General features: G+C 45.8%; 1 protein-coding gene across 4 annotated transcripts in view; it reads right to left on the reverse strand.

Annotated features, from left to right (window-relative positions):
* The window catches only part of PRDM2 (PR/SET domain 2), a 118,057-nt gene that overhangs the window by 72,893 nt on the left and 18,371 nt on the right, over positions 1-26,793 (reverse strand). For all 4 annotated transcript variants that reach the window (XM_037045191.1, XM_037045190.1, XM_037045188.1 and 1 more), the window contains exons 3-5: positions 14,100-14,217; positions 11,748-11,851; positions 1,072-1,224 (exon numbers count right to left, since the gene is read on the reverse strand). In XM_037045191.1, the coding sequence (XP_036901086.1) occupies positions 1,072-1,224; positions 11,748-11,851; positions 14,100-14,217 (375 nt within the window). The remainder of the gene's footprint in view (positions 1-1,071; positions 1,225-11,747; positions 11,852-14,099; positions 14,218-26,793) is intronic.

The following is a 26,793-nucleotide window of genomic DNA, read 5'->3' on the forward strand; positions in this document are numbered from 1 at the left end:
ATTGGCTAAAGGTGACAGGAAAATTAGGCAGCTATATGCTCACTGAACTTCCAGAAGCCCTAATGCTACCAGACAGGCAAATTCGGCATGCCACAATGCTGCCCATCATCTTAAACGCTTGCTCAACTAGAGTTTTTAACTCCATAGAAATAATTTCCATGGACTGTCCCCCAATCCATGACATTTTTTTTAAATATTTTTTTTATTTATTTTTAGAGAGGGGGGAAGGAACACAGAGAAAGAAAGGGAGAGAAACATCAATGTGTGGTTGCCTCTCGTGCACCCGCTACTGGGGACCTGGCCCGCAAGCCAGGCACGTGCCCTGACTGGGAATCAAACCAGAGACCCTCTGGTTCACAGGCCAGCGCTTAAACCACTGAGCCATAGCAGGCAGGGCCAATCCATGACATTTTTAATGAAAGTAAGTGAATAAAGAGAAATTTGCCTTATAGCAGTTTTAGCAAATGTATCTATTTCAAAAAGCAGCAATCATCTATCTTTAGAGCCTCAAGACGCTGCCTTCCAGAACATGTTTATGCACAGTGAGTCAGATTTGCCTCCAGAGAAAACGTGACAAGGCAGACAAAGAGGGGCTTGCTTAGTGCAGAAATGCAGCCACACTCCACGCTTCCTAATACTATCCTCCCACAATTACTGAGTGACCTCTGACCTCACCGCAAACCCTACAAAATGACTGTCCTACTCTGTGCATCTCAACAATGGACCACCGTAGCTACGGACAGTTTATTGCAGTTGACTAAATCTGCCCATCAGACAGTTCCTAATGCATTTGTCATCTTAAGAGGAGGAAGCAGCTGCCAGATGCTTAACTCATGAGCATCTACAAAGTTGCAACATGTGATTACTTAACAGAACTTCATGCTTTCTTGCCCAGATGCACATGCAGAGACGGCGACTAGCCAGTTCAAGCAGAGACCGTGATGTGCCTACCACTGTCAGATGCGATCCTTTCAAGGTCTGCAAAACCGTTACTGTCAGTCACAACTAAGGACACTATTTGCAAAAATGCACACAGAGCAACTAACAGCAGACTGATTCTGACATTCTTACCTTTAGAGTTTTATAGTAGATGGCCCTGTTGATTTCCAGGGGAAATAAATTTTGCTCTTCTCCTGAGCAAGCCCAGTTCACATACCGCAGCCAGTTCCCCTTCTCTGGGTCGGTGGCGTCAATGCACATCCATCCCAAATTTGGGTAATACACCTTGGGAGAGGAAAGGAAAGACCTTTGTTGAAACGGCAGTATTTTTAAGATGTTTCCATTTTCAACCTTTAAGACAATTCTTTTTCATTATATATAAAAACACTATAAAGCAGTTCACAGAAACAAAATAAGCAAGCAACAGAGGAAAGAGAAATAAAAGGTGGAAACTGAGATCCCGAACTGTGTAATCCTCATTAGTTATTTCTCTATCTGGGCTGGTGTGAGAAATATAGTAAATATGCTGAATGACCTCCAAACGTTCCACAGATATGTTCACGAAGACAAGAAACAGCTCCACTCCCTGAAGACGGAGCTGGAAGAAGGAGCTGGCAGCACCCAAACCCCTGAGCCTGCTGCGGGGCTGTACCTGTCACCCGGTCCTGCAGGCTCCACACTTCAACAGGTCCCTTCCCTTCAGGGCTGATGGGAACTGTCGTGGGTAAACAGGCCTTGTGACCCTCCAAGTGCATGACAGGGTGTGATGCTTCTGCCAACTCGCTCACCTTTAAACCCCTCCCTATCCAGAGCACCTGCCATGGCTTAGGTGGCGCTATGGGACATCCTCTGGGAGACGTCGTGTTCCTCCAACACAAGACCACCCCACCCCACTCCAGGACTCCCATCAAATGCACTCTCGCAAGAAGCTTTCCCTGATCATCCACCAACTGCAGCCGATTCCTTCTCCCAGATGCTTCTAGCACTTACACTCCTCCCTTTTAAAGAAAATCTACTTAGCAATTACTTTTCACTTTCTCTCTGTATATGCATATTTACACACATAACATGTTTTACTTCCCCAAAACTAGACTGTAAAACTCTTGATCAAGCACTAAAATAAAGTTACAGAATCAATTAGTGACAGACTTGTCAAACACAAAGCCAAGAAAATGAGTCTTTTACTTTCTTTAGGAAGAAAAAAAGAACCTCGATGCTTCCATTTCTGCCCTACACATTCACAGCCGAAACTCCCGCCACCCATTTCTTCCTGGGGCTCCCCCTACCCACATTAAACTCTCTTCTCTACCCGCAGCCTTCCTCCTGAACAAAGTGAGCGCGTCCACCTCCAACAGGCCTGTGTCTCCGTGGGCACTGACTGGACCCCCATTCCCTTGGGAGTCAGGTGTCAGGCATCATGCTTCCCATTTGATCTCATTTAGCCCTATGCAGCAGATTCCTCATCATCTTTTAATAGCATGTCAACATCGAGGACCAGAGGTTAAGCAATTCTCCCAAAGTCGCCCAAATAGTTAGTAGTAAAGATGGACTTAACCCCAGATCCGCCTAACCTCTACTTACCTGTCGATCCCGACCACCCTCGTTAAAACTGCAAATCCTTCTCTTCCCATCAGCAGCCCAGCAGCCCCTCCATCCATTTCTCTTCACAGCACTTACGCTCTTTCAAAGTATGGGGTCACCTATCATCTTACTCAGCGCCCGGCTGCCCACAGCGGAGCACCAGCTCCCGGAAAAGAAGGCATTTCCTTGGTCTTTCCATTCCCTGCAGTACCTACCATATCGTGACCAGTGCCCGGCAAAGAGCAGGCTCTCGATAAATAACTAGGGGGTGGATGAAAGGACAGCATTATACACAACCGGGTAACTGCTGCCATTTGCTGAGCACCTACTATACAACGGGAACCATGCTGGGAGGAGCTTGGCAGTTAATTTATTTAATCACCGTAGGTGCCACGGAGGGTGTTTTCAGAGCCCTACAAGTACCCCCAGCAGCTGATGCAAAACTTGGCCATTTACTACAACACCCACCCGCACCATTCTACAGACAGGCGGTCCACGTCACACATGCTCTCCTCTCCGCTTAATACGAAGAGAAAAAGTACCCCAAACGGCATGTGATGACGAGACAGCATTCCAGTGCAAAACTGAAAGTTAAACTTTACACGCTAAGATATTATAAGCTGCTTGACTTAAAAACGTTTAAGACACATCTGTGTCATGTTCGTCAGCATGATAAAATAAGGAAAATTGGTCCCTTAACACTGTCCGTCTTTAACAAAAGTATTAGTTACTTTTTACTAAATTCAGGATGAAAGTCTTGTTTTTGTTTTTATTTCATTAATATGAGAGAGAGAGGGCAAGGGGGACGGAGGGAGAGAGGGAAGGAGGGAGGGAGGGAAACCGGAACCTGCCGGTCCCCAAGTCAACACACACCTGGCGAACAGCAAGCTGTGCTGCCTGAGTGAACTCTTTATATACAGTTCGCTTTGGTTCAAAAGGGACTAAGGCATCTGCTACGTCACACTTAAACTAAAACACTTAAGTTTATAGAAAAAATGAACATTTCCATTTTTTTAAATGTGTGAACAAGTCATTCACAAAGAAATACACATGGTCCAAACCTTGCAAAGATAAAAAGTGAATTTAAATAATAATAATCAAAAATAATTTCAAATTAAATCGTTTTCTGCTATCAAACTGGTGAAAATTGTTTCTTAAGGGGAAAAAAACCCCGTAAGATTAGAAAGCAAACATTCCCCAAACAATGCTGGTCAAAGAATAAGGCAGTATCGTTTTTTAAATCAAGAATAAATTGGAGTCACTTTTTATGATGGAATTTAGCAGTACTTGACAAAAACAAAAACCCTAACTGAAATGTACACACACGCTAACATCTGCAGGAACTCATGCTCGTGAAACAGGGGCCGTGACTCGGCAGCGGCCGCACAGCGGAGTGCGCAGCCGTGCAGGTCACTGCACACTGTGTCTGATTCACTCCTAAACGGAACACTCCGTCGTTTAGGTCAGCATGACAGCACATGCATACAGCGGAATACTGAATAAGCGATAAAAACCACTACTGCAAGGGGAGTAAATGGCAACGGAAAAAAATACGATCAAGAGTCAATAAAACATAACATAAAAAAGATTTTTAAAAAACCACGACTGCATAAATGATTAGCTGGCTTATGTGAAAACTTACTTTTCTGTTAGATAGGTCTGCATTGCTTAAGAATTTTCCCCATAAGCACACATTATTTCTATTATTAGAAGAAAATGAAGATAATCAGAAGATACGGGAATATATTATTCATACAAAAAACAGTCACAATGCATTGATGACTGAATAAAGTGTCTACAGAGAATAAGGCTTATATGATACCATTTTTGCTTTAGACATGTGAATATATATGAAGAAAAATCATCTGAAACCAAAGTACAAACGGTAACGATGGTTTTCTCTGAACAGTGAGATTATTCTTTTTTCTTACGTTTATCTACATTTTCTACTTTGTCTCCACAGATTTAAGTGTAATCTCCAAGTAAACAAGGGAAGTGGCAAGGAGAACAAGTTAGTCTGAATGAAAACCTAAGTTCAAGTGAAGGCAGCTGAGGTCTGCCCCGGTACAAGCCAAGCCCCTCCTCTCCCTTCCCCTCCCATCGCCCCCCACCCCACCCACACACAAGCAAAAGGCCAGGCGGCTTTCCCATTCTTACTGAGAGGCTAAGACTACAAGTGTGAACGGCGATAAAAATGTGTTTACAGCCCTGGCTGGCGTAGCTCAGTGGATTGAGCACGGGTCTGCGAACCACACGATCGCAGTTCGATTCCCAGTCAGGGCACATGCCTGGGTTGCAGGCCAGTTCCCAGCAGGTGACTCACGAGAGGCAACCATACGTTGATATTTCTCTCCTTCCCTTCCCCTCTAAACATAAATAAATAAAATCTTTAAAAAAATGTGTTTACAGACAATTTACTATCTCAGGGGTAGAACCTCGGTTTCTGATTCATTTCAGCAGCTGATACACAAAACCTAGTCTCTAAGAAGTGATGGAATTTTGTGTACTGTGAACTACGAATTACAAGGCTGATAAAGCGCTGCCACACCACGGGGCCGGGGCAGCGGAGAGACAGCGGAGACCGACTAGACGAGTCCCCTTCAAAGGTGACGCCAAGGCAGGTGGAACTCCCGCCCTGGGCTCGACAAGGGGCAAACCTGCTCCCACATCTTTACAATAACCGAGAAAGAAACACTCAGCTGACTCCATCCAAAGGAGAACTGTGTCCACGTAATCCATAACTTTCTGCCACCAAATTTATAAAACGGTCCCTTTTAACAAAGCAAGAGCAGCCAACCACATACTAGGCATCATGAAACCATTTCGACAAGGCGACTCTCAGATGGAAGTTCTCTGTTGAGAGGGAGAGAACTGAAGAAGGGAAGCACCTCCACGCCAAGCCCTGGTCGGGATGCTCTCCACGTTCTTTCACTACTTTAACCTTTACGAGAGCCCCACAAACCATCATTAAATCCCCTTACAAGTGAGGACACTAAGGAAGGCTGGTAGTTCCACCAGAACGCTGAAGTCCCTGAGTCAGAGCCAGGACCCACCTGGCCCCCCTCTTCACCCCGACTTTCCCACGTCGTCTCTCTCCAACGCCCCTCCCACCCTCAACCTTCCCTAGGTCACCAGGCCTGCCCTCCTCACTGCCCCTACCATCGAACACAGACTGAGTACTCATTCTGTCAGACAGAACGTAATTCCCAGACCACCCAACTTCCACTCAACCTAATCCAGTCATTGCAAAACAGCCATAAAATGATCTAAACTAGCACACGCTACAATTTAAAAACACACTCAAGAGTAAATACTCAAGACACACAGAGGAAGGACTGCAAAGAGCAAACCAAAGTGTCACACACAGTGTCCTTACACGTTGTGAACGAGGGTTGTAACTTACATCCTTCCTTACTATGTACATGTCATACTGCAGACATACATTCAAATTTGTAAAATAAAAAACAATTCCCACTCACAGTTCATGCAACCGTACCATCGTCTGAACCCCAGACGGCCTGCCCATGAGGAGGTCCTCGCCCAGCCTCTCTGCGGGAACTGGTTTACTCCAACAGAAGCCACCCAGGAGTAAGACACCCCTTCACGCTGTAGAGCCGCAGGCTAGGGAAGTGTTCCATTCATCCCAGCCGCCCGAGAGCTGGAGCCTGCAGTCTCGTCTCCAGACGCCCCGGCGGCTCTAGCAGGCCAGGTGCGGGGACAGCTCCACTCTAGTCTGCCCTGCAGTGGGAGGCCCCTTTCACCTCGACTTCTCCGGGGGTCCAGCTTGCTGAATGCCCAACAATGTGATCTACACACCGTTTCGCACCTTCCCTGTCTGCTCCTGGAGGCAGACAACACCCAATCACATTTCCGTCTGTTTAAACTGTCAGAAGGGCCATTAAAGGAAGCGGAGACAGGAGGTCCCCTCTCCCTCAGCACAACCCACAGGGCGTTTTCCTCCAACGCGTTTGCAGGAACGAGTAACTCAGCATGCGGAAGTCAAGTTCAGGTTCCTCTCCCAACAGTAATCTTACTTTTTAGTTCAAAATATAGCCCATACATTAGAAAAGAAAATATTCTAAGCAAAAATGAAACACTGGTAATCTTTTAGAAAGTAGTCAACTACCAAAAAATGTTTTTATCCTCTACATGACAATTCAAGCGCCTTTCTTTAGTGTTCAGATTCCATTAACGTTTATCGAGCCAGCAACACTCGTCAAGCAGTTTCACGCACACCATCCTATTAGTAACCAAACAGCTCTGTGAGGTGGCACATGCCACCTTCATTTAAAAGTAACAACAAAAAATTCTTCACAAACACTACGTCAATGTCTTCTCGTGACACAGACAAGACTTCTCTACTGATTTCAGGTGAAAGGCAACACTGCGTCTTACCTCCGGCCTCCGACCCAAAACGCGCTGCCTGGATGAGTCACGTGCAAACGAACAGTGAACTGCCGGTTTGCACTGGGAACGATGGGGAAACCTACCCAAAAGCTCAACAACACACGGTTTTAAAAGGCTGGAGAGAAACAGGCACTCACGACACATGTAAATTAGTACAATCCTTCTGGAGGTCTATTAAAGAAAATTTACCAAAGATGAAAGTGTACAGTGTAATATTTGACTTCACAATTATACTTTCAGAAATTTATCTTCAGAAGATAAGTCAGCCAAGACTTACCTTCTATATTCGCTTGACTTCAGCCAAGTCAGCAAATATGCATATAGAGTGAGTTGCATACTTTGAAGAATTGTTAAGACCATGAAAAATGAAAACTACTGAAATGTTCATCTGGTTAAACAGTGGAAGGCACAATGGGATTCTAAGCAACATAAGCAGTAATGATGTAGCCCTGGGCCTGTGTGGCTCGGTTGGTTAGAGCGTCGTCCCATAACCAAAAGGTTGCAGGTTCAATTCCCAGTCAGGGCACATACCTAGGTTGTGGGTTTAATCCCTGCTCCAGGCGCACACGGGAGGCAACCAATCGATGCTTCTCTCTCGCATCGATGTTTCTCTCTGCCCCTTCCACTCTCCCTTCCTCTCTCTCTAAAAGCAATGAAAAAACGTCCGCAGGTAAGGATAAAAAATTTCTTTAAGAAATGATGTGTAAGTAAAACCACAAGAACATCAGAAAGAAATCATGTTTAAGTAAAAACACAAAAACACGAGAATGCACAACACCAAGAATGAACCCTCATGCAAACCACGGTCTAAGTGATGATGATGTCAGCGCAGGTTCATCAACGCAACATGCGCAGCACCACCCTGCTCCCCGGTGCGGAGAGTGGGGAGGGAGCCGGTGTGTGTGCACAAGGAGGGGGGAGGTATGTTCAAAGGAACTCTCTGTACCTTCTGCTCGACACTGCTGTGAACCTAAAACTGCTCTAAAAAATAAAGTATTTTTGAAGACATTAAAAGCAATTCACATGCAAAAAATCCAACAGTTCTGTTCATCAGAAGCAATCTGAGCCCCACAGAAGTAAACCCGAAAGCCTTTCATCAGAAGCTGTGTTGGAGGGCTGCAGACAGCTCGGGGCTGCAGCGAAGGTGGGGGGAAGCGTTCCTCAAGGGACTACAGCCCTCCAGGGAGCCAGCAGTTCCCCACCAGACGCGGAGTAAAGAGCGCTCTCCTCTCCGGAGAACCTGGCTGTTTTCGGCATTTACCCTGAGGATACTCTATTGTTTCTCTCCTGTTATTTCTGACATAATAAAATGTTTTCAGCCCTGGCTGGTGTAGCTCAGTGGATTGAGCGCGGGCCTGCAAACCCCAGTTCGATTCCCAGGCAGGGCACATGCCTGGGTTGCAGGCCAGTTCTCAGTAGGGGACACACAAGAAGCAACCATACATTGATGTTTCTCTCTCTCTTTCCCTCTCTCCTTCCCTTCCCCTCTAAAGATAAATAAATAAAATCTTTTAAAAAAATGTTTTCAGTGAAAGCTTAGAAGACTTAACATCCTGCTAAATAATCAAGGGCTCAAGAAAAGCAATTTAACATTGACTTTGATTAGCTTTAAAATAGTTCTGACCAGGCTGGCATGGTTCAGTGGACTGAGCACCAGCTTGCGAACCAAAGGGTCACCGGTTCAATTCCTAGTCAGGGCACGTGCCTGGGTTGTGGGCCAGGTCCCCAGTAGGGGGCGTTTGAGAAGCAACCACACATTGATGTTTCTCCACCTCTCTCCCTCTCCTTCCTCACTCTCTAATAAATAAATAAGTAAATAAATAAATAAAACCTTTTAAAAAATGGAGTTCTAGCTGGGACAAAGGACCAGACTGCTAAAAAATAAGCTGTTTCTAGGGGACTTTAATTGAAGAACAAATGCCAAGATGAGATTTTAATAATAAGCAGCTTCTGTTACATTAATAAGAGGCACCCGGATACAAGTCTGAGGACAAGACCAAGGTTGGAATAAATGGGCTAATACTAAATATATTAGTATTAATACATTTACCTGGGTTCTCACTTTCTTCCTTGTAAGAAATAAGTACATTGTTTATGCTCCCTGTACTTTTCCAAATGCCACTTCTTCATATATATACACACACACACACGTATATATACATATATGTGTGTATATATATACATACGTGTATATATACATATATGTATGTATATACGTATGTGTATATATACGTGTGTGTGTGTGTGTATGCACAAAAGGCTTAAAGGTTTCTGTGTGGAATATATACCTTGAAGTTGGAACTATCTAAATGACATCCAGATTTTTTATTGAATTTATTAAGATGACATTAATAAACTTTTACAGGTTTCAGGTGTACAGTTCTATAACACACCATCCGTATGCTGTACTGTGTGTTCACCACCCCAGGTCAAGTCTCCGCCCATCACCAGTTATCCCCCCTTCACCGTCTTCTCCCTCCCCCACCCCCGCTTCCCTCTGGTCATCACCATACTGTTGTCTGTGCCCATAAGTTATGTGCGTGTACACATACATTCACACACACACATTTTTCCCTTAATTCCTTCACCTTTTTCGCCCAGCCCTGCCATCCCCCTCCAGATTTTTTTTAAACTGCAGGAAGGAAAAGCCAGCCCCGACAAGACCTGAGTCTGTGAACCTGACCCCCAGGACTGGCAATGTCACAAGGAGTCACAGGCTGCGGCAGGACGGAAGCAGAAGTACCCTGCGTGGACAACAGAATGTTAACAGGTTTATAGGGGAAGTCGAATCCCTAACACGCCATGGCTCCAAATCACAATTTTACGCCGGAGAATATCAAACTGCTATGCCGGGTCAAAAAGGCAGCATAAGCTTGGGTTTAATATTAGTGGCATTTGCTGAAGCTTTGCGTTCTGCACCCACAGCCAGAGCGCACACTTCCCGGTGTCTGACATCATCCTCACTCGGGCGGCCGCTAACCCGAAAGAGCGTATTTACTAGCTTCCCTTGGAAATTTTGGAAACTAGAAAAGAAGTCTGGAGCACCGTTTCGTGGCCGAGGCACCTGCAATGACTCGGGGAGCAGCACCTCGTGGCAGGCAGCTTTTCCGCAAACACAGATGCAGGACCCTCTCACCTCAGAAGGAGCGAGACGGCACAGCGCGGTCATCTCCGGGCAAACCCATGTTTCCTGAAGTCCCTTGGGTTAACCGTCATTAGATTTATTATGAGGGGTTAGCAACAAAGAAACTCAGAATTACTGGGAGAAACCATCAAAATTTTCAAGTTAGAAAACAGTGCTGCCCTGACTGGTGTGGCTCAGTGGGTTGGCCACTGTCCCGCAAACTGAAAGGATGCCAGTTCGATTCCCAGTCAGGGCACAAGACTGGGTCATAGACCAGGTCCCCAGCTGGGGACATGTAAAAGGCAACCAATCGATGTTTTTCTCCCACATCAATGTTTCTGTCTGTCTCTCTCTCCCTCTCTTCCCCTCTCTAAAACTAAATAAAATCTTTTTTTAAAAAACTGCTTATGGCATTGAGAATAATAGCAATAAACTTCAAATGTACAAATGCCACAGAACTTCTTGACAGAAAGTATCCAGACACTTCCTATGCATATTTTATTTTTAGGCTTTTATATGCTTACATATGAAACAGATGTGACTCAACTTAAAACAATCTGATAGGAATGCTTTTCCTCACCAGCGAAAAACTTCACTTCTTTAAGGAGTAGTCACACCACAGAGCTTCTTCTTCCTGAAGAACACGAGGAGCTTCTGGGGGGCACCTGATCTAAACTAAACTCCACATAAATGGTGGACTCACATGCTGCCCTCTGAACAATAGCAACATATTTTATCTTCACAAGGTCTTAATGAGATATTTCTTTATGCCCTACATTTTAAAGTCGAGGGTGTTAGCCAAAGTCACAAAGCTCAACGCGGGATATGAACCCATGTAACCCTTCTAACTGCCTCACTGTCCAGCAGGAGACACGGGTTCCAGTTCTGCGCCGACGCCCCTCTCAACACGTGGGCCCCGCGGGAGCAGCAGTTCACAGCAGTTCACCTCTGTTCTTAACCGCTGCACCCCCACGGGGAGGGGCTTGCCTTCCCCTCTGTCATCCAGGATTGTCGGGAGAACATGAAATGGACAGAATAAAAGCCTCACGAAAAGTTCAAAGAGCTACATAAATGTATCATGTGCTAAATATATGCAACTCTGAATAATCCAGCAACACGAAGATTTCTAAAACAGAGGACCCTAACAGTGTGGCCACCCTGGGGTGTCTTTTGTGGTGTCTAACTGGAAGCCTATAAAGTGACAGATGAAAGTCTTGGCTGCAAAGCAAACGCCCTGAGCACGGCAGTATGAAGAGTAGATCAGGCCTGGCTGGTGTAGCTCAGTGGATTGAGCGCGGGCCTTCGAACCACACGATCGCGGTTCGATTCTCAGTCAGGGCACATGCCTGGGTCGCAGGCCAGTTCCCAGCAGGGGACTCACAAGGAGCAACCATACATTGATGTTTCTCTCCTTCTCTCTTTCCCTTCCTCTCTAAAGACAAAGAAATAAAATCTTAAAAAAAAAAAAAGAGTAGATCGGGCCTCTATTGTTGAGGACAGCCAAGAAGCCTCAAAAAACAAATGTAAACAGCAGTCTGTATCCAAGGAAACCCATTTTCTCATTAACAAAAACATTACTGATTTTAAAGGACACATTAAAATGTTATTTTTTAATTTTAAATGTCAAACCCTAAGATAATAGAATTTTTTTAAGGTACAGGACTCTGATAAACAAAGAACCAGAATTCTTTCTTACCTCCCACATGTACACGTTATTCTTAACCTGAGATCTTTTTTTCTTATCGCCAACAAATGGTCCAAACTTTTTCCCTTTTAAAATTGGCTTAGTGGCCCAGACACCTAGAAAACAAAACCAGTATTTTACAATGTACGTGGTTACTTTAAAGATTAGGGCCTGGCACTCCTCTCTCGCTAGAGCACGCCCGCGCCTCCCCGCTCCTTTCCTTGGGTGGGTGTCCTTTGCTTTCTCTCTTCCGAGCTCCACAGGCCCTTCTCCTGCCTTTGTAACTTGTTGACTGAGTTCATGCCACCCGGCGGGCTCGCTTCTTCTGCCTCTGTGACTTTCCTTCTAAAACGCTAAATATGCTATTTGCACTGGAGTTCTTGGCTCTGAATTCCTTCTTCGCTGGACTCAAGAACCGAGGTCTACCACCACCAATAATATCTGGTGCCGTGATTCAGACTGTCTTATCACCCTTGCTGGTCTGGAAAGAAACAACTAAAGCACTAAAAGCAATCTAGTTTCACATTATATTGGGTTGGCCAAAAAGTCCATTCAGTTTTTTCTGTAAAGTAAGAGACACGTTCTTCATTTTAACCAGTAGCTTCATTGATTTGGATATTCTGAGTATGTTGGCCATCTCTCATGAGGTATAACATTGATTTGTTCTCAATTAATGTCTCCATTTGATCGCTATCAACTCCAGCTGGTCCACCCGACCGTGGAGCATCGTCCAGAGACAAATCTCCAGCATGAAACTTCACAAACCACTTTCAACACATTGGGTCAGTCACAGCACCTCCTCCATACACTGCACAAATCATTTTTTGCATTTCAGCTGTTTTTACCTTTCTTGAAATAATAAAGCATAATATGCTGAAAATGCTGCTATTTTCTTCTATCTCAATATCAAAATGGCTACACAAAGATTCAACAACTTCAAGGTCTTTTTAAATGCAGGCTGATATGACAGCTATCACAATACATTCTAACAAAATTGTTTCAAATGAAGTTAAAGACAACTTAAGCACTACTAGAGCCATTTAATGGAAAAAACAAATGAACTTTTTGGCCAACCCAATAGTTAAAAGGCCAGACAGCCTAAAAAGAAGATAATAAGTCAACTAAGATCAAGTGAAATCAAATTAAATGACATCTTCAACAGTGATTTTTCTTTTTCTTTTTTATTCTTCTGTCTTTTCCAAATAGTCTGTAAAGAACCTGCACTGTTTTACAATAGAAAAGCATGTTTTGCATTTGCTTATTTTAATTTTTACATGTAAAATTACCCAGACAGTACAGTCACAAAAAGAAAAAGAAAAAGAAAAAAACTGGAATGTAGTGAAACTAAAAATACTTTTTAAACTCATCTTTCTAATTTTCTACAAATTTCAAGTATCTCCAATAAACATGAATTGCTTTTATAAAGGTTTGGAAATTTTTTTTAATAGGAGTTTTTGAAGTTTGTTTGCTCAAAGTGGAAAAATCCCTTCCTCTCTAAGTTTCCTAAAACCTTAGCTCCTGGGACAACTCACTTTGCAGAGTTTCAAAACGCCAAGGTCTATGCCGCTCTGCGGTGCTCTCAGGGGTATTTCCATCTCCTGCGCACTGACCATTGGCAAACGGACAGGACGGAGAGGCAGTGGCTAAAATGGCAGGAGGCCACCCCAAGTCAAGGGCACCAGCGCCCAGCAGTGACCCTACCGACAGCATCGCTCTGAGCGGGTCCCCTCGTTTCCCGGCCTGCTTCCTCACTCTCAGAGGGTGGCTCTCAGCCAGTCCTGCTCAGCTGGGACGTACAAATTCCACTTTTCTGTAAGTCTGCTATGAACCCCATTTGAAACACAGCTAACAGCCAGTTAGTGAAGCGATAAAATTAAACACCTTCATGTGAACAAATGATACAATTTAAATGCTCACAAGTTACTCACTGAATAATTTTCAATGAGAATTAGAAAAACATTTATTAGAAATTTATTCACACACACACACACACACAAATTTGACTATTAGAAGTAACACATTTTTAAGAGGAAATAGGATATACACATGATATATTCCAAGACTGTATTTTGATTTTTTACCATTTACTACCTTAGCCTTCGGACTAAATATTAGGACACAAATAAGACCAAATACAGAAAAGCTTGCCTTGGATTAAACAAGACATCCCAGCCTGAAACATTCACATACACTCAGGCTGTCATTCATTCAAACATGTACTGAGATCCCCAGAGTGTCAGACACTGGGGACATAAAGACCAATAAGAAATGACGGTTCTCAGCTCCCTACCTTAAACGCCACACAGGAAACCTGGCTGCAGCCTGCAATGCCTCCCTGGCTCCTTCTCTGACTCCAGTACTCACCAATCCGAGTCTTGTCAACAGCAGATGGGGAAAGCCTCACTTCCTCCGGAAGTCCTCGAAACACGTGCTCGGGCACCTCGGCCAGGGTCTCACCAGCTGCCACAGGCTCAGTAGTGTTCTGCAAGTAAAGAAACAGGGGATAATGGCAAAATGAAGAAAACCCGGTTAGCATTTTGTGGTTTTTTTTCTGGTCCAATAAGCAGACACATTGCAAACATGTAACTGAAAGAGGAAACTGGCACTCCAGACCAAGACGGTGATGCCAAGTACTTCAAGAGCTGCTCTGGTACTTGTTTGTGAGTGTCCCAAGGAAACCACTAACCTCGAAGCATGTCAGTGCTCATCTGTTTTGTTCCAGCCACCTGTAGCCATTTTCAAAATAGGTAAATCTCTGGTATCACACTGCTTTAAACTCCCAGAGAATCTGGTAGGGAGTTCAAGCTTACGCTTAAAGGCTACCATCAGTATTTCAGAACATTGAAAAAGTCAAAATCTCCACTCCCTACTTAAATGAGTACTTTCGGTACATACTGTCAAAGCCATGATGGACGGCTGCCCGACCCATGCGTTTATTCTCCAGCAGCCACACCGCTGACAGGGCCCGGACTAGTCCACGCAGGGGCGCCGCGACTCAGCCTGGGCCTCCGCAGGAAGTGCACCCCCTCGGAACACAGCACTTTCCCGTCTACCAAGCTGCCACAACATCACGTCTCTAAGAAATACAGAATTTCATACAACCACTAACCACAGGTGACGCTCAAATTCACTGTAATCCCAAACTTATGACTGCATGTATGTATGTAATGAGATAAAAGGGGGAGAGGAGAGCCAACTGGTAAAACATGACTGTTACTTTAAAAATAACTCTCAAATCCGAGGAAAGCCCGGGGTCTGTTAACTTAGACCACATACACCCTAAGAACTGAAGTGCACGTCATGATTCCCAAGAACGATGGGTTCTGCAGTCTGCGTGTGCCTTATTCCACCGCAAAGGGAAGCGTTTCTCAAGGACTTTCAAAGAAACCAATGTAGGCAAAAAGCAAACTCTTAGCTAAAAGATTAATTTTCGCACAACAATCAAGCTCTTGTAGTTTTTAAGAATGTTCTGTGCCAAGAAAAGAATATCATCCAAACTTGAGTACTCCCAGCATTTTCAACTTTTTAAAACATCAAAAGGCTGCTTCAGGAGAAATAAATCCACAGCAATGAGCAAGTCACTTCGAAGGTCTCTCTGGCCTGCTTTGCACTGGGGTGCACAAGGGCGTCCATCTGCAGACCCGGGTCCAGGCCTCGGACGCCGCAGAGCCCATAGTGCGCATGCCTCAGGCGTGCAGCTGCTGCCCCCCCCCCCCCCCCTCCCCCCNGCCCCCCCCCCCCCCGCTCCACTCGCTCTTTGGTACCGATGATATCACCACGCACGAGTGCCCTCCAACTCGTGGGAATATCAAAACTGCCCCCAGAAAATGACCTTTTGGTATTTTTAATTAGCTAAAGCATAAAAATTTCTCACTTCTAAATATAGTGCCCCCCTTTTAAAATTTTAATCTATAAACTAGCATTTTAGAAATGCAAATGCATTTTTTTCAAAAGGGGAAAAGGTATCTTTTCCTCCACCCACTAACCTACTCACTCCCCACAACCCCCCCTCCCCACATTAATCATCCTGGTCTTTCTCTACCGATAAGTCTGGTCATCAGGTTGGAACAGTTTGGAACAAACTAGTTCAGTTTGTTCATTAGATTCCACATGAGTGAAATCATGTGGTATATGTCTTCCTCTCTGACTGGCTTATTTCACTTAGCATAATGTTCTCCAGGTCCACCCATACCATCACAAAGGGCAACATTTTCTTCTTTACAGCTGAGTAATGTTCCATTGTGTAAATGTCCCACAGGTGTTACCCACTCATCCACACTGATGGACACCTGGGCTGCTTCCGCATCTTGGGGACTGTACACAACGCCGCTGTGAACACAGGGTGCTTGTGTTCCTTCGAATTAGTGTTCGGGCTCCCTCAGGTATAACCCCAGGAGAGGGATCGCTGGGTCAAAGGCAGATCTTTCTTTCCTGTTTTTGGAATCTCTGTCCTGTTTTCCACAGTGGCTGCACCAGTCTGCATTCCCAACAGTGCGAAAGGGCCTTAGTTAGGTTTAGTTCTAGGTATTTTATTCTTTTTACAGCAACTGTGAATAGGATTGCTTTCTTAATTCCCCTTTCTGTTAGTTTGTCATTGGCATATAAAAATATAACTGATTTCTGAATATTAATTTCGTATCCTACTTTGCTGAATTCATTTCTAAGTTGTAGTAGTTTTTGGTGAAATCTTTGGGGTTATCTACATATAGTATCATGTCATCTGCAAATAATGACAACTTTACTTCTTCCTTTCCAATCTGGCTGCATTTATTTCTTCTTCTTGTCTGACTGTTGTGGCTGGGACTTCCAGCACCATGTTGAATACGAGAGGAGGGACTGAGCAAAAACGGAAAAAGGCCGCATGGACACGGACAACAGTGTGGGGACTGCTGGTGGGAGGCGTGTGTAAGGGGACTAAATGGTAATGGAAAAAAAATACAATAAAGGTTAAATCAAAAAACAAAAAATATAGTCAGAAATGACATAAACATCTTGCCCATCTGTCTATTACACCTCCATGAAACTGAAAAAAGGAACCCGCTGGAACACAATCTACGCACGGCTGCCCTACAGCCTCCGAAAGTACGTAGAAATGGCAGCAGAGGGCGGCACCTAAGGCAGGAACAGTCGTTCCCACAGGAAATGTGTACCTTCATTATAAGCTGGAGACCAGGTACATTAAAATTGGTGAAGCACCTGTGACTACAAAGGACCTCAGCAGAGCTGCCACAGGAGGAAAAATTTATATATTTACCCGCTTTCGGCCAATATATTACAATATAATTTGGGCTCATTACGTGGTTGAGAAAAGCTTTTTCTCCATTTACTTTAGCCTCCTTCACGGTAAAACAGGACTCAACTAAAATGGGAGGGCCTCGATCCACACAAAGCCACCCAACACTGGCCGGCTTCCAGGCCATCCTCTGGCCTCTCGGCTGCTACCGTCCACTGTAGTGGCCGGAAACTGCCTGGGACGCTTTTAGAAAATCAGCTATTCAAGAAGCGGAAGGTGGGCTGGCCTGCCTAAGGAGAACCCCCCTTTCGCCCTCCTTGAGTTTCCTTCATAGCTCTGATCACAGTTTTCAACAGTGATTTGTATAATTACGAGTTTTGTGTACCTCCCACCAGACTGAAGTGCAGACAGACGGTGTCCGCCTCACCCAGTGATGCAATCCCGAAGCTCAGCAGGAGACGTGAAAAGTCTGTCACTTAAACATCTGAAGGAATAAATGACTGTCAGCCAACTGAAATCTTTTTTTAGAAAAAGGAGGGATAGAAACAAACAAATTAGCAGGGTCAGCTATAGGAAAGTATTTTCTCCACGTGTGCCTAAATCTCCTGAATTTGAGACAAGCATTTTTCGGGGTCAATACAGGAATCTTTGTGTGTGATATGCTCTTAATTTTAAGCAACCAGTTTATAAGTAAACTTTGGAACAAAAAAATTGCTTCAAAAAGTTTCTTTCCCTCACACACTCATAAACTAGAATCTCATGTATGTATGTGTGTGTATATATATGTATACATGAGTTTATACACACATACATCTTGATAGTACTACATATAATATATTCTAAACTGGGTCACCTTGGTTCTTACACTAAAGAATCACAATTTGATCCTGGGAATGCTTCACAGATCGATTTTGTCTACAAGAAATTGCAATATCCACTCAATTAATTTATTAAAAATATGTCTGAGTCACCTCTGGGCCTCCACATTTGCCTTAACTATGTGTCCCCTAGTGAGGAAGGCGAGTGAAACAGAGATATGCAGTGCCTGGTAGGCACGATGCTCCGAGGCAAACCAAGCACAAGAAAGACAGCGACGGAGAGGGTTGGGGGCTACTTTCGACAGAGTGCTCAGGGCGACTGCTCTGTAGTAGGGAGGGTCATGTGACCACATGGGGGGAAACAAACCAGAAGAGGGAACCCCCAAGGACCCTTGCTGAGTTAGGAGAAAGCCTGGTGCGCTCAGAGGGCAGACAGGCAAAGACCACTGTGTCTAGGGCAGAGAAGGTGGGGCAGGGAGGGGTAATGCCTCAGGAGAAATGTATTGCCATTTGCTGATCTACAGAGGAGGTCACCGACCAGAGACAAGACCCCAAGCTCTAGGACGGAACCCTGGCTGCCCCTTCTCCCAGGAGCCGGTCCCGGCTGTCTCAGAACAAAGGTACATTGCCACTGTAAGGCTTCCTAACACTGATTACTGTGACAAGCATGGGGGAAGCTATCAGGGCTTCCACACTTCACTACTGTGACACAGGAAACACAAGAACTCTTTATTTCACTGCTTAATGAAGCCCGTTTCCAAATATGCATCGATGAACTGATCTGGAACAGTATGTATTATATTTCATTCAGGTATTAAATTTAAGTTAATACCTTAGTTATTGACTACTAATTGATCTCATCAATTTGATACTGCCAAGTTCTTACCTCCACCTCAAACTTAGTCGATACTTCCTCCCTCGCCCAGTAAGTGGCCAGGCGTCTCTCTGGCTCCCAGTCCCCCACTCCATCACTCACGAGCACTCCGGCTGGCGCACTCTGGCTGGCGCCGTGCTGAGCGGTGGTGCAGCTACAATGGTCCACAAAGCGATCTGGCCTCCTCCCCTCGAAGCTCACTTCGTAGAGGAATGGCTCTTTTCCTGCTTCCTCACCCAAAAAGCCCTTAGAGATATTTTGATTCTGCAGCTCTGTCGCAAAGCCTCAGAAGGGCCCTTCTACTGCTCTCTGCTAGTTACCTTCCCTCTGGCCCAGCATGACCATCTCACGCTGCGGCACGGGGGCTGCCTAGGGAGTCACCCCTTCCTCTGGGCCAAGCACCGCCCAGGCCTTATGTCCCAGCAGCAGTCTTCACTTGCACTGGCCGAGCACGCAGGATGCCATGCAGACACTGCTCCAAGCGCTTTCAATGCACCGCCTCATTTATTTAACCTTTCAACTGTAATTTTATGACCCCCTTTCACAGCTGAAAACCGAAACCTGCCCCCTGTTGCAGTCAGTGAGTGGCAGGGCTGTGACTGATTCGAACCCAGGTAGTCAGGCAGGGTCTGGACTTTGGAAAGTGATGCTAAGGAGCAGCTCTGTGGAGCAATGTCTCCCAGCTGCAAGGTTGTAGTAGCGGAGTCAAGATAACTCCAGTCAGACGCCAGAGTCCGCATTTTAACCACAAACCAGCAGGCTCTCACACTACAGGCCAGAGGCGCCTGGGAAGTCCCTTTCAGGGAGCCATGAGATCAGAGCCACTTTCCATAAGAATACTAAGATGCTATCTGCCTCCTTCAGTGGTGTAGACAGGGCAGTTTTCAGGGAGTGATGACATCCTGCTGACTAATGGAATGTGTGATTGTTAAACCTCACACTTCAAAATTTTCTGACTTATGAATAAGGCCACGTGTTAAGGATTGAGCTCTCCAGGGAAATGTCTTGAGGGGAAAAAGGGCTTGGCATGTTCAAGAACAAAAAGAGGCCTCGGTGGCCGGGTTAGAGGGAGCCATGGAGAAGGCAGGGTCGGCCACAGCCAGAGCCTGCAGAGCCCTGACGGGCCCGGCACAGCGAGCACACAGTGTCGGGATCCGTGGGATGCCACCAGAAGGTCTGGGTAAGGGGGAGGGGACGGGGGGGGGGGGGACAGCGCTGGGAGTGGTGGGACACCAGGGGAGAGACAAGATGCCATGAGGTGTCCCAGCTCCCAGTCTGTCCCATGTTCAACTTCCACACCCCTCGGCCCTCTTCATTGATCGTCCTCCAAAGCACCTGGTCCAAAACCCCTTTTAAAAACCCCCGGAATAAAACCCAGCAGGTCCCCTGCTGGTTTCAGAGACTCTCAAGGTTTAGAGGGAGCAAAAAAAATCAGGTCCTGAGAGCCTTCTCACCCTGACGTGCATGCCCCTCCCCCTTTCCAGAAGATTCTGACACAGGGTAGGACAGGGCCGTGGTGAGCTGGAGAAGCTCTGCCCGCCTCCCAGTGAGTGTTACAGGTGAGCTTTGGGTTGCAACATCTGGAATGGTCTTCATCCAGGGCAGCAAACTGTGGAGCTACGGCCCTTCTAGTCACATGAACTTGTCTGATCCACACCGCTACACTTTAAACGAAATTCTAGTCGGAGAAATCACACACACACAAATATCCCCATTTACTCATAGAAGTTCCCCCCTGACCCCTACAGCCACACCACTCCCTGGCTCCTCCTCCGTTCCCCAGACTGGGTCTCTTACTCCTTCGGGTCTCGCACAATTCAGGCTGTCAGCCAAAAATGACCCTAGGCTAGTGGTCCCCATGGCCCTCAATTCTCCAGCCAGTCAATATCCTCTACATTCTTCCAAGTCAAGTTCAACTCCCAGTTCATCCATGAAGACATTCCAAACAGCTCATGATCACTGTCCACTTTTCTGATTTCCTGTGTGGTCAGTTTCACGTTGCCTCAGTACAGTGCTCAAGAGACGTGGACAATGGGCCCAGGGGAGCAGAGACTGCCGGTGAGGCAATCAATCAAGTGGTTTCCATAGCAGCCCAACCAAGGGGTGTCTGGGTCTGAGCTGAAGCAGTGACAGCGACAAGAAAGTATTTTAGGAAGCAGAATCAAGGCCTAGTCAATGGCCAAAAGGAATAGTGATGATATAATAATACTTCCACAGCGTTTCCCACATAAGGCACACTGGCCTTAGTGCTTTGTTTGTGTTTATTAACTCTGGTCCTGACCACAGCCGCATGGCATAGACACCACTGCTACCCCTATTTAACAGATAAGAAAGCAAACACCAAGAAGTCAAGTGACTTGCCCAAGGTCACACAGCTGGAGCGGCAAAGCCAGGACTGAAGGTGGAATGTGAGTCCCAAGACAGCAAAGGTGGGGCAGAGCCCGACGCTCCTGAGCCCTCCTTGCCCACCGCAGCACGGGCACCAGAGTGACGGGAAGGGGGGTCATCTTGCCTCGGCTCCTCCGGTGGGAAATGCTATTCAGGTCGCCAATTATTTTTCCAAACTTCAAAAATAATCACAGAAAAACACTGTAGAGATTTTATTTTTTAAATAGCTAATTTACTTAATAGAATATATGACTCAAAATGAAATTTAAGTGCCATCAAACACATTAACTTCCTAAGCTATACACTCATTAATTGAGGTTTAAGTCATAAAAGTCGTAACAGATAGAAACCACCTTAATTGGAAGTCTTTTCTTTTTGGTATGAAAAATCAAATTTGCATTTGTAATTACTTATAAAACTATAATTTGATGTTAATAATATGCTAAACTAGCAAAAGCGGTTTCAATTTTTTTATACAATATATATTTTTGAAATTAGAAAAAAGTGGAGCTACCCCACCAGGAAACAGAGAAAGCCGCCCGAGGGTTCCCCACATCTTCAGAAACATGACTGCGAACGGATGCATCACGGTGGCCCGATGACAGCCCCGAGACCCCTCCGGTGAAAGGACTAAGGTGCTGACACTCACAACAACATGGTCAGTGTCTCGGACACATCACGTGACCAAAAAGAGGCAAACGCCAGGCAGCACGTACTTCACGACTCCACTCAGGAGAAACTCTGGAACAGGAAAACCCAACCACAGGGGCAGGAAGCCAACCAATGGTCGCCTGAGGTGGAGGTTGAGGGGAGAACTTCAAGGCCACGCGACAGAACTATGGGGACGATGGAAAATGCCCCGTACCTCGATGGAGACAGTGGTTATGTGAGCGTCCAAACTCAGGACTGTACGCTTCGAATGAGTACATCTTACTGCCCATAAATAAGCAAAGAAATCCTACACTCTCCTCTTTAAATCACATTAAAAATGCTCCAAGAAAATTAAAAACAAAAAATACCAATCTGATAGAACAATAATTTGTTAATCAAGATTTTTTTTAACCCAACTCGAAGCACTCCAACAGTTTCCCTCCATCCAGGGCAGAGTCTACTCTGGTCCACGCTTACAATGGCCACTGAGGGAACACGACACCTCCGACCCCTCACTCTCCCTCCTGCTCCCTGGTACCAGCCTGCTCCCCGGAACCAGCCTGCTCCACCCCCTCTCCTCGAGCTCCCCACCGGAGCCAGCACGGTAACGCCACTGCGCGGCACCGGCTGCCGTTACCGAAGGCTGCGTGCACCCCCAACACAGGCAACATGGACTAATGTTTTTACTGCTTAAAAATATAATAAGCAAGTTTTCCTAGTATCTCATTTAAATTTATAGAAGTGTCTCCTTTTACACACTGTACCCAGGGAATGGCCATAAATTATTACATCAGATTTAATCAACTTAATGAAAGCTCCTAGTTTTTCGTTTTTTATCCTCACCTAAGGCCATTTTTTCATTGCTTTAGAGAAAGAGGGAGAGAAACAATGTAAGAGAGAAGAACTGACTGGCTGCCTTCCCAGGGAGGGAAGGGCCAGGGAAGGTCCCTGGACGAGAGGGAAGGACCATGAAGGTCCCTTCGTGCCTGGACCAGGGACCAAACCGCAAGGTCAGCATGTGCCCTGACCTTTCAGTTACTGGACAATGCTCCAACCAACTAAGCCACAGCCACCCCGGCAAGGGCAAAGCACGTAGTTTTTTACTGGGTTGGCCAAAAAGTTTGTTTGTTTGTTTTCTGTATGATGGATGGCTCTAGAAGTGCTTAGTTGCCTTTAACTTCCTTCAAAACAATTTTGTTAGGCGGCTTTGTAACAGCTACTGTATCAGGTGCATTAAAAAAAACTTATCAAAACTGGTGAATTTTTGTGCAGCCATTTTAACATTGAAGATGGAAGAAAAAACACAACATTTTCAGCACAATATGCTGTATTATTTCAAGAAAGGTAAAAACACAACTGAAACACAAAAAAGATTTGTGCAGTGTATGGAGAAGGCATGTGACTCATTCGAAGCAGGCATGTGATTGAACATGTCAAAGGTGGTTTGCAGCCCTGGCTGGTGTAGCTCAGTGGATTGAGCGCGGACCTGCGAAGCAAAGGATCACAGTTCAATCCCCAGTCAGGGCACATACAAGAAACAACCAATGAATGCAATAAATGGAACAACAAATCAATGTTTCTCTCTCTTCCTTCCTCTCTCCCTAATCAATCAATAAAAAGGTTTTTTTTAAAGAGTTCAGTATGTCTGGCTGGTGTAGCACAGGCCTGCGAACCAAAAGATTGCAGTTCGATTCCCAGTCAGGGCACACGCCTGGGTTGCAGGCCAGTTCCCAGCAGGGGGCACACGGGAGGCAACCATACATTGATATTTCTCTCCCTCTCTCCTTCCTGTCCCCTCTAAGGATAAATAAATAAAATCTTAAAAAAAGAAAAGTGGTTTGCAAATTTCTTGGTACTACTGAAATTGTAGCCAAATAAAGTTATTGGTGTAAATGAAAAATGCGTCTTTTACTTTACAGAAAAAAGTAAACAGACTTTTTGGCCAACCCACCAGTGTGACCTTAAACTGACACTGGGGACCAATGTTGCTCCACATGAAGAACATGCACTAGTGGGCTCAAAATAAGACACTCAGTCGCCATGGTAACCACTGTTACCGGCTAAAGACTACCAAGAATTAAGCAGCATCAAAACATCCCAGTTCTATGAACAACTTGTTTAAACTAGCAATCAAGACTACTATTTTGGGGCAAACAATGGGGAGAAAAAATCAAACAAGCTTCAACTGAGAGAGAGAGCATTACACTGTACTGTGTTAAGGAATGAGTAAGACTGCAGTAACAATAAACAGATGGGGACTCGGGACAAGAAAATCCCACGCGCTGCCTCTGGCAGAGCGCAGCGGTTGAACAGGCTGAGCTAGGAAGGAGCGCTCCCTCGGAGCTGGAGGTCCACCAAGCTGTCCAGGGGATGAAAATGTCCTCAAACGCGGCGTTGACCTCAACAGTGAACTCTCGCCCCCTTCCAGTCCAGTCTCCACAGCACAGTGAGCATGACGTTCTAAAAACGGAAATCCAAGTGAACATCCCTGTCCAGTGGCTTCCCACTGAACTTGGAATAAAACACAAACTTCTTCCCATGGCCTCTGAGGACCTCTAAGTCTGGCCCTTGCCTCTCACCCCACCTTCCTCCTGGCCCAGAGCCCCAGATGCTTGCAAGCCCCGCCCTGGCCTGCTCTCTGTGCCTGGAACCAGCAAGCTCACTCCCACCTCCGGTCCTTTGCTCTCACTATTTTGTTCACTCTGCCCAGAATTTTCTTTCTCCAAGTCCTCATATATCTGGTTCCTGGTTATTACTTGGGTCTATTATTCAAGTATTAATTATTAGTGCCAATGAGAGTGATTTGATTATTCTGTTGTTAGTCACCTCTCCAGAAGAGCCTTCTCGGATCATGCCGCCCGGAGAACCCCCCAGCTCCGCCCAGCATTCCCGGGCACGCTGCCTCGCCGCCCTGTCTCCCTCCGCTCGTGTGCAGGGAGCAGGGCAGAGCCCGCGGCACTCCGGGACGCCGTGTGTGCAGACGGCCTGAACACGCACGACAGTTCCAAAAATGGAACTCGGGTGGCTTATCACAATTTTCACGGTTGGATTTGCAACATCAAGTGATGAAAAGCTTCCTTTGTTATTTTGTTATATAAAACTCGAAAACAAGTTTAGGAGGCTAAATTGCTAAGTTGCTTTGCTACTGGTTACTGGCGATACGATAGATTATTGATCAGGATATAGAGATGCTACAATCATACGCTACTACAATGACAGAAAGTTTCAGATATCAGTAACAATGTGAGTTACATGGATTCTTTTTAAAAAATTAAGCATGACTGTCAATTAGTGATCAAGGCCACTGTACAGTCATCAAGGTTAGAGCCTACACAGTGGTATAGGTTAATCATATCTCAAAAAGCCAGAAGAATCACTGGGGCTGCACCCAGATATTTCGGTCTCCTCTCCTCCAGGCACCTCACGGACAACGCCGCTCCCCCAACCTGAGTTTTAACACAAGCAGAAGTGGCGTGTGTTGAGACAACGCCTCCATCACCCTCAGTCCTTGAGCAACTCCAACAGCAGGGCCAGGACGGAAACAAGGGTTGCTCCGTGGAGCCCCTACGGCCTCGGAGCCCCCTGGCTGGGCACAGCGAGGCGGCGCAGCGAGCCAGAGCCTAGGCTCCGCAACCTGGGTGTGACCGAGCACTCCACCACTTACTGTGTGCGTGAGCGTGGGCAAGCCACGGCCGCCTCCCTGGGCCTTACTGTCTTCAACCATGAAATGGTTCTACAGCCTGTACTTCCCAGAGTAGGCACAAAGACTGAATTAGTAACAAAATGTGTGTTCAACACTTAACCAAGTGCCTGGCATGTTGGGTACGCACTCAATAGACAGGATGCGGTACTAAACTCCAGCGTATCTACTTTTTAAGCTACTACGAGCACATTGGCATCGGAACTCCACTCACCTTAGATGTTCTATAAAGCATGGGAAGTCCTCATTTAATGTCAACAGGTTCTGCAACTTTCAGTGAAATGTCGTCAAATAAAACCAATTTCACCAAAGGCTAAGTGACATAAGCAAGAGTTAACTTTCTAAGGCACCTCATCAACATTGTAACAAAAAGGCATTACAGGAAAGGTGGTAAGAAGTGCTACAAAGCATTCTAAATTCTTTATTTAATGAGAGAGTCCTTTACAAAGTTCTGGACTCTCCTAGATAAATCTAGGAAATCGAGAAGGAAAATAGTGGACCCTAGCAAGGTTAAACATTAAGGTGGGTGGGTAAAGTTAGTATGATTTGCAAAGGGACAGAAAAGAAGATGGGCAGCGAGGGCAGGAGGTACAGGGACGGCTCCTCCTGCTGCCTGACTGCCTGCCTGCCTGCCTGCCTGCCAGGCCCCAGCCCAGCGGGAAGAACAAAGGCCCCCCTGCCAAGCCGGGCTGGGTTCTAAATCGGGAAGACGAGAGATGGTGAGAAAGGGTAAGTGATGAGTGGAGAGCGGCCCAGAAGAGAAGAGAGGACAAAGAACATGTGGGTCTCTGGGCTCCAGGAGCCCAGGGCTGGGGTCGGAGGGAAAGCCTGGCAAGCGAATGCACCAGGCATGATGAGAAACACATCGACAAGGCCCCGCAGTCCAATGCTGCCTCAGTAGTCAGTGCTGCAGACGCAGGGGCTGTGGGCTGCGTACTCGCATTTCCTCTGAAGGGCTGCCTTGTAAACAACACGGTACACTCGCTGCAAGGACCCTTCAGTCCCTGAAACTCGCCTGTCCAGCACACGTAAATGAATGACTCTGGGTCACTGTCCTAGAGACCGTGCCCACCGTACGGGACAGATCTGACAGCCGGCACTCATCGATGCAATGCAGGCCGGTCCTAAAGTGGAAAACCTAACCCCAAACTCTCCACCAAGGTTTAAATTAAAAACCAATCTGGCTCAAGTGAAAACTACTTTAATATCTAAATTTTGTGTAGGTATTTTGACACTCTCAAGCATTTATTGCTCATTTTCACTGGCTGCAAAGGAGAATAAATACAAGAGAGAAAGACATAAAATGTCCTTAAACAATTCTTAAATTTTAAAAATTACTCAAACAACTGTTGAAAAACATTCATAGATTTTACACCATGACATAATAATCAGGA

Source organism: Sturnira hondurensis, unplaced genomic scaffold, assembly GCF_014824575.4.
Source record: "Sturnira hondurensis isolate 20B ecotype Veracruz unplaced genomic scaffold, ASM1482457v3 Scaffold0004257, whole genome shotgun sequence".
NCBI classification, from domain to species: Eukaryota; Metazoa; Chordata; class Mammalia; order Chiroptera; family Phyllostomidae; genus Sturnira; species Sturnira hondurensis.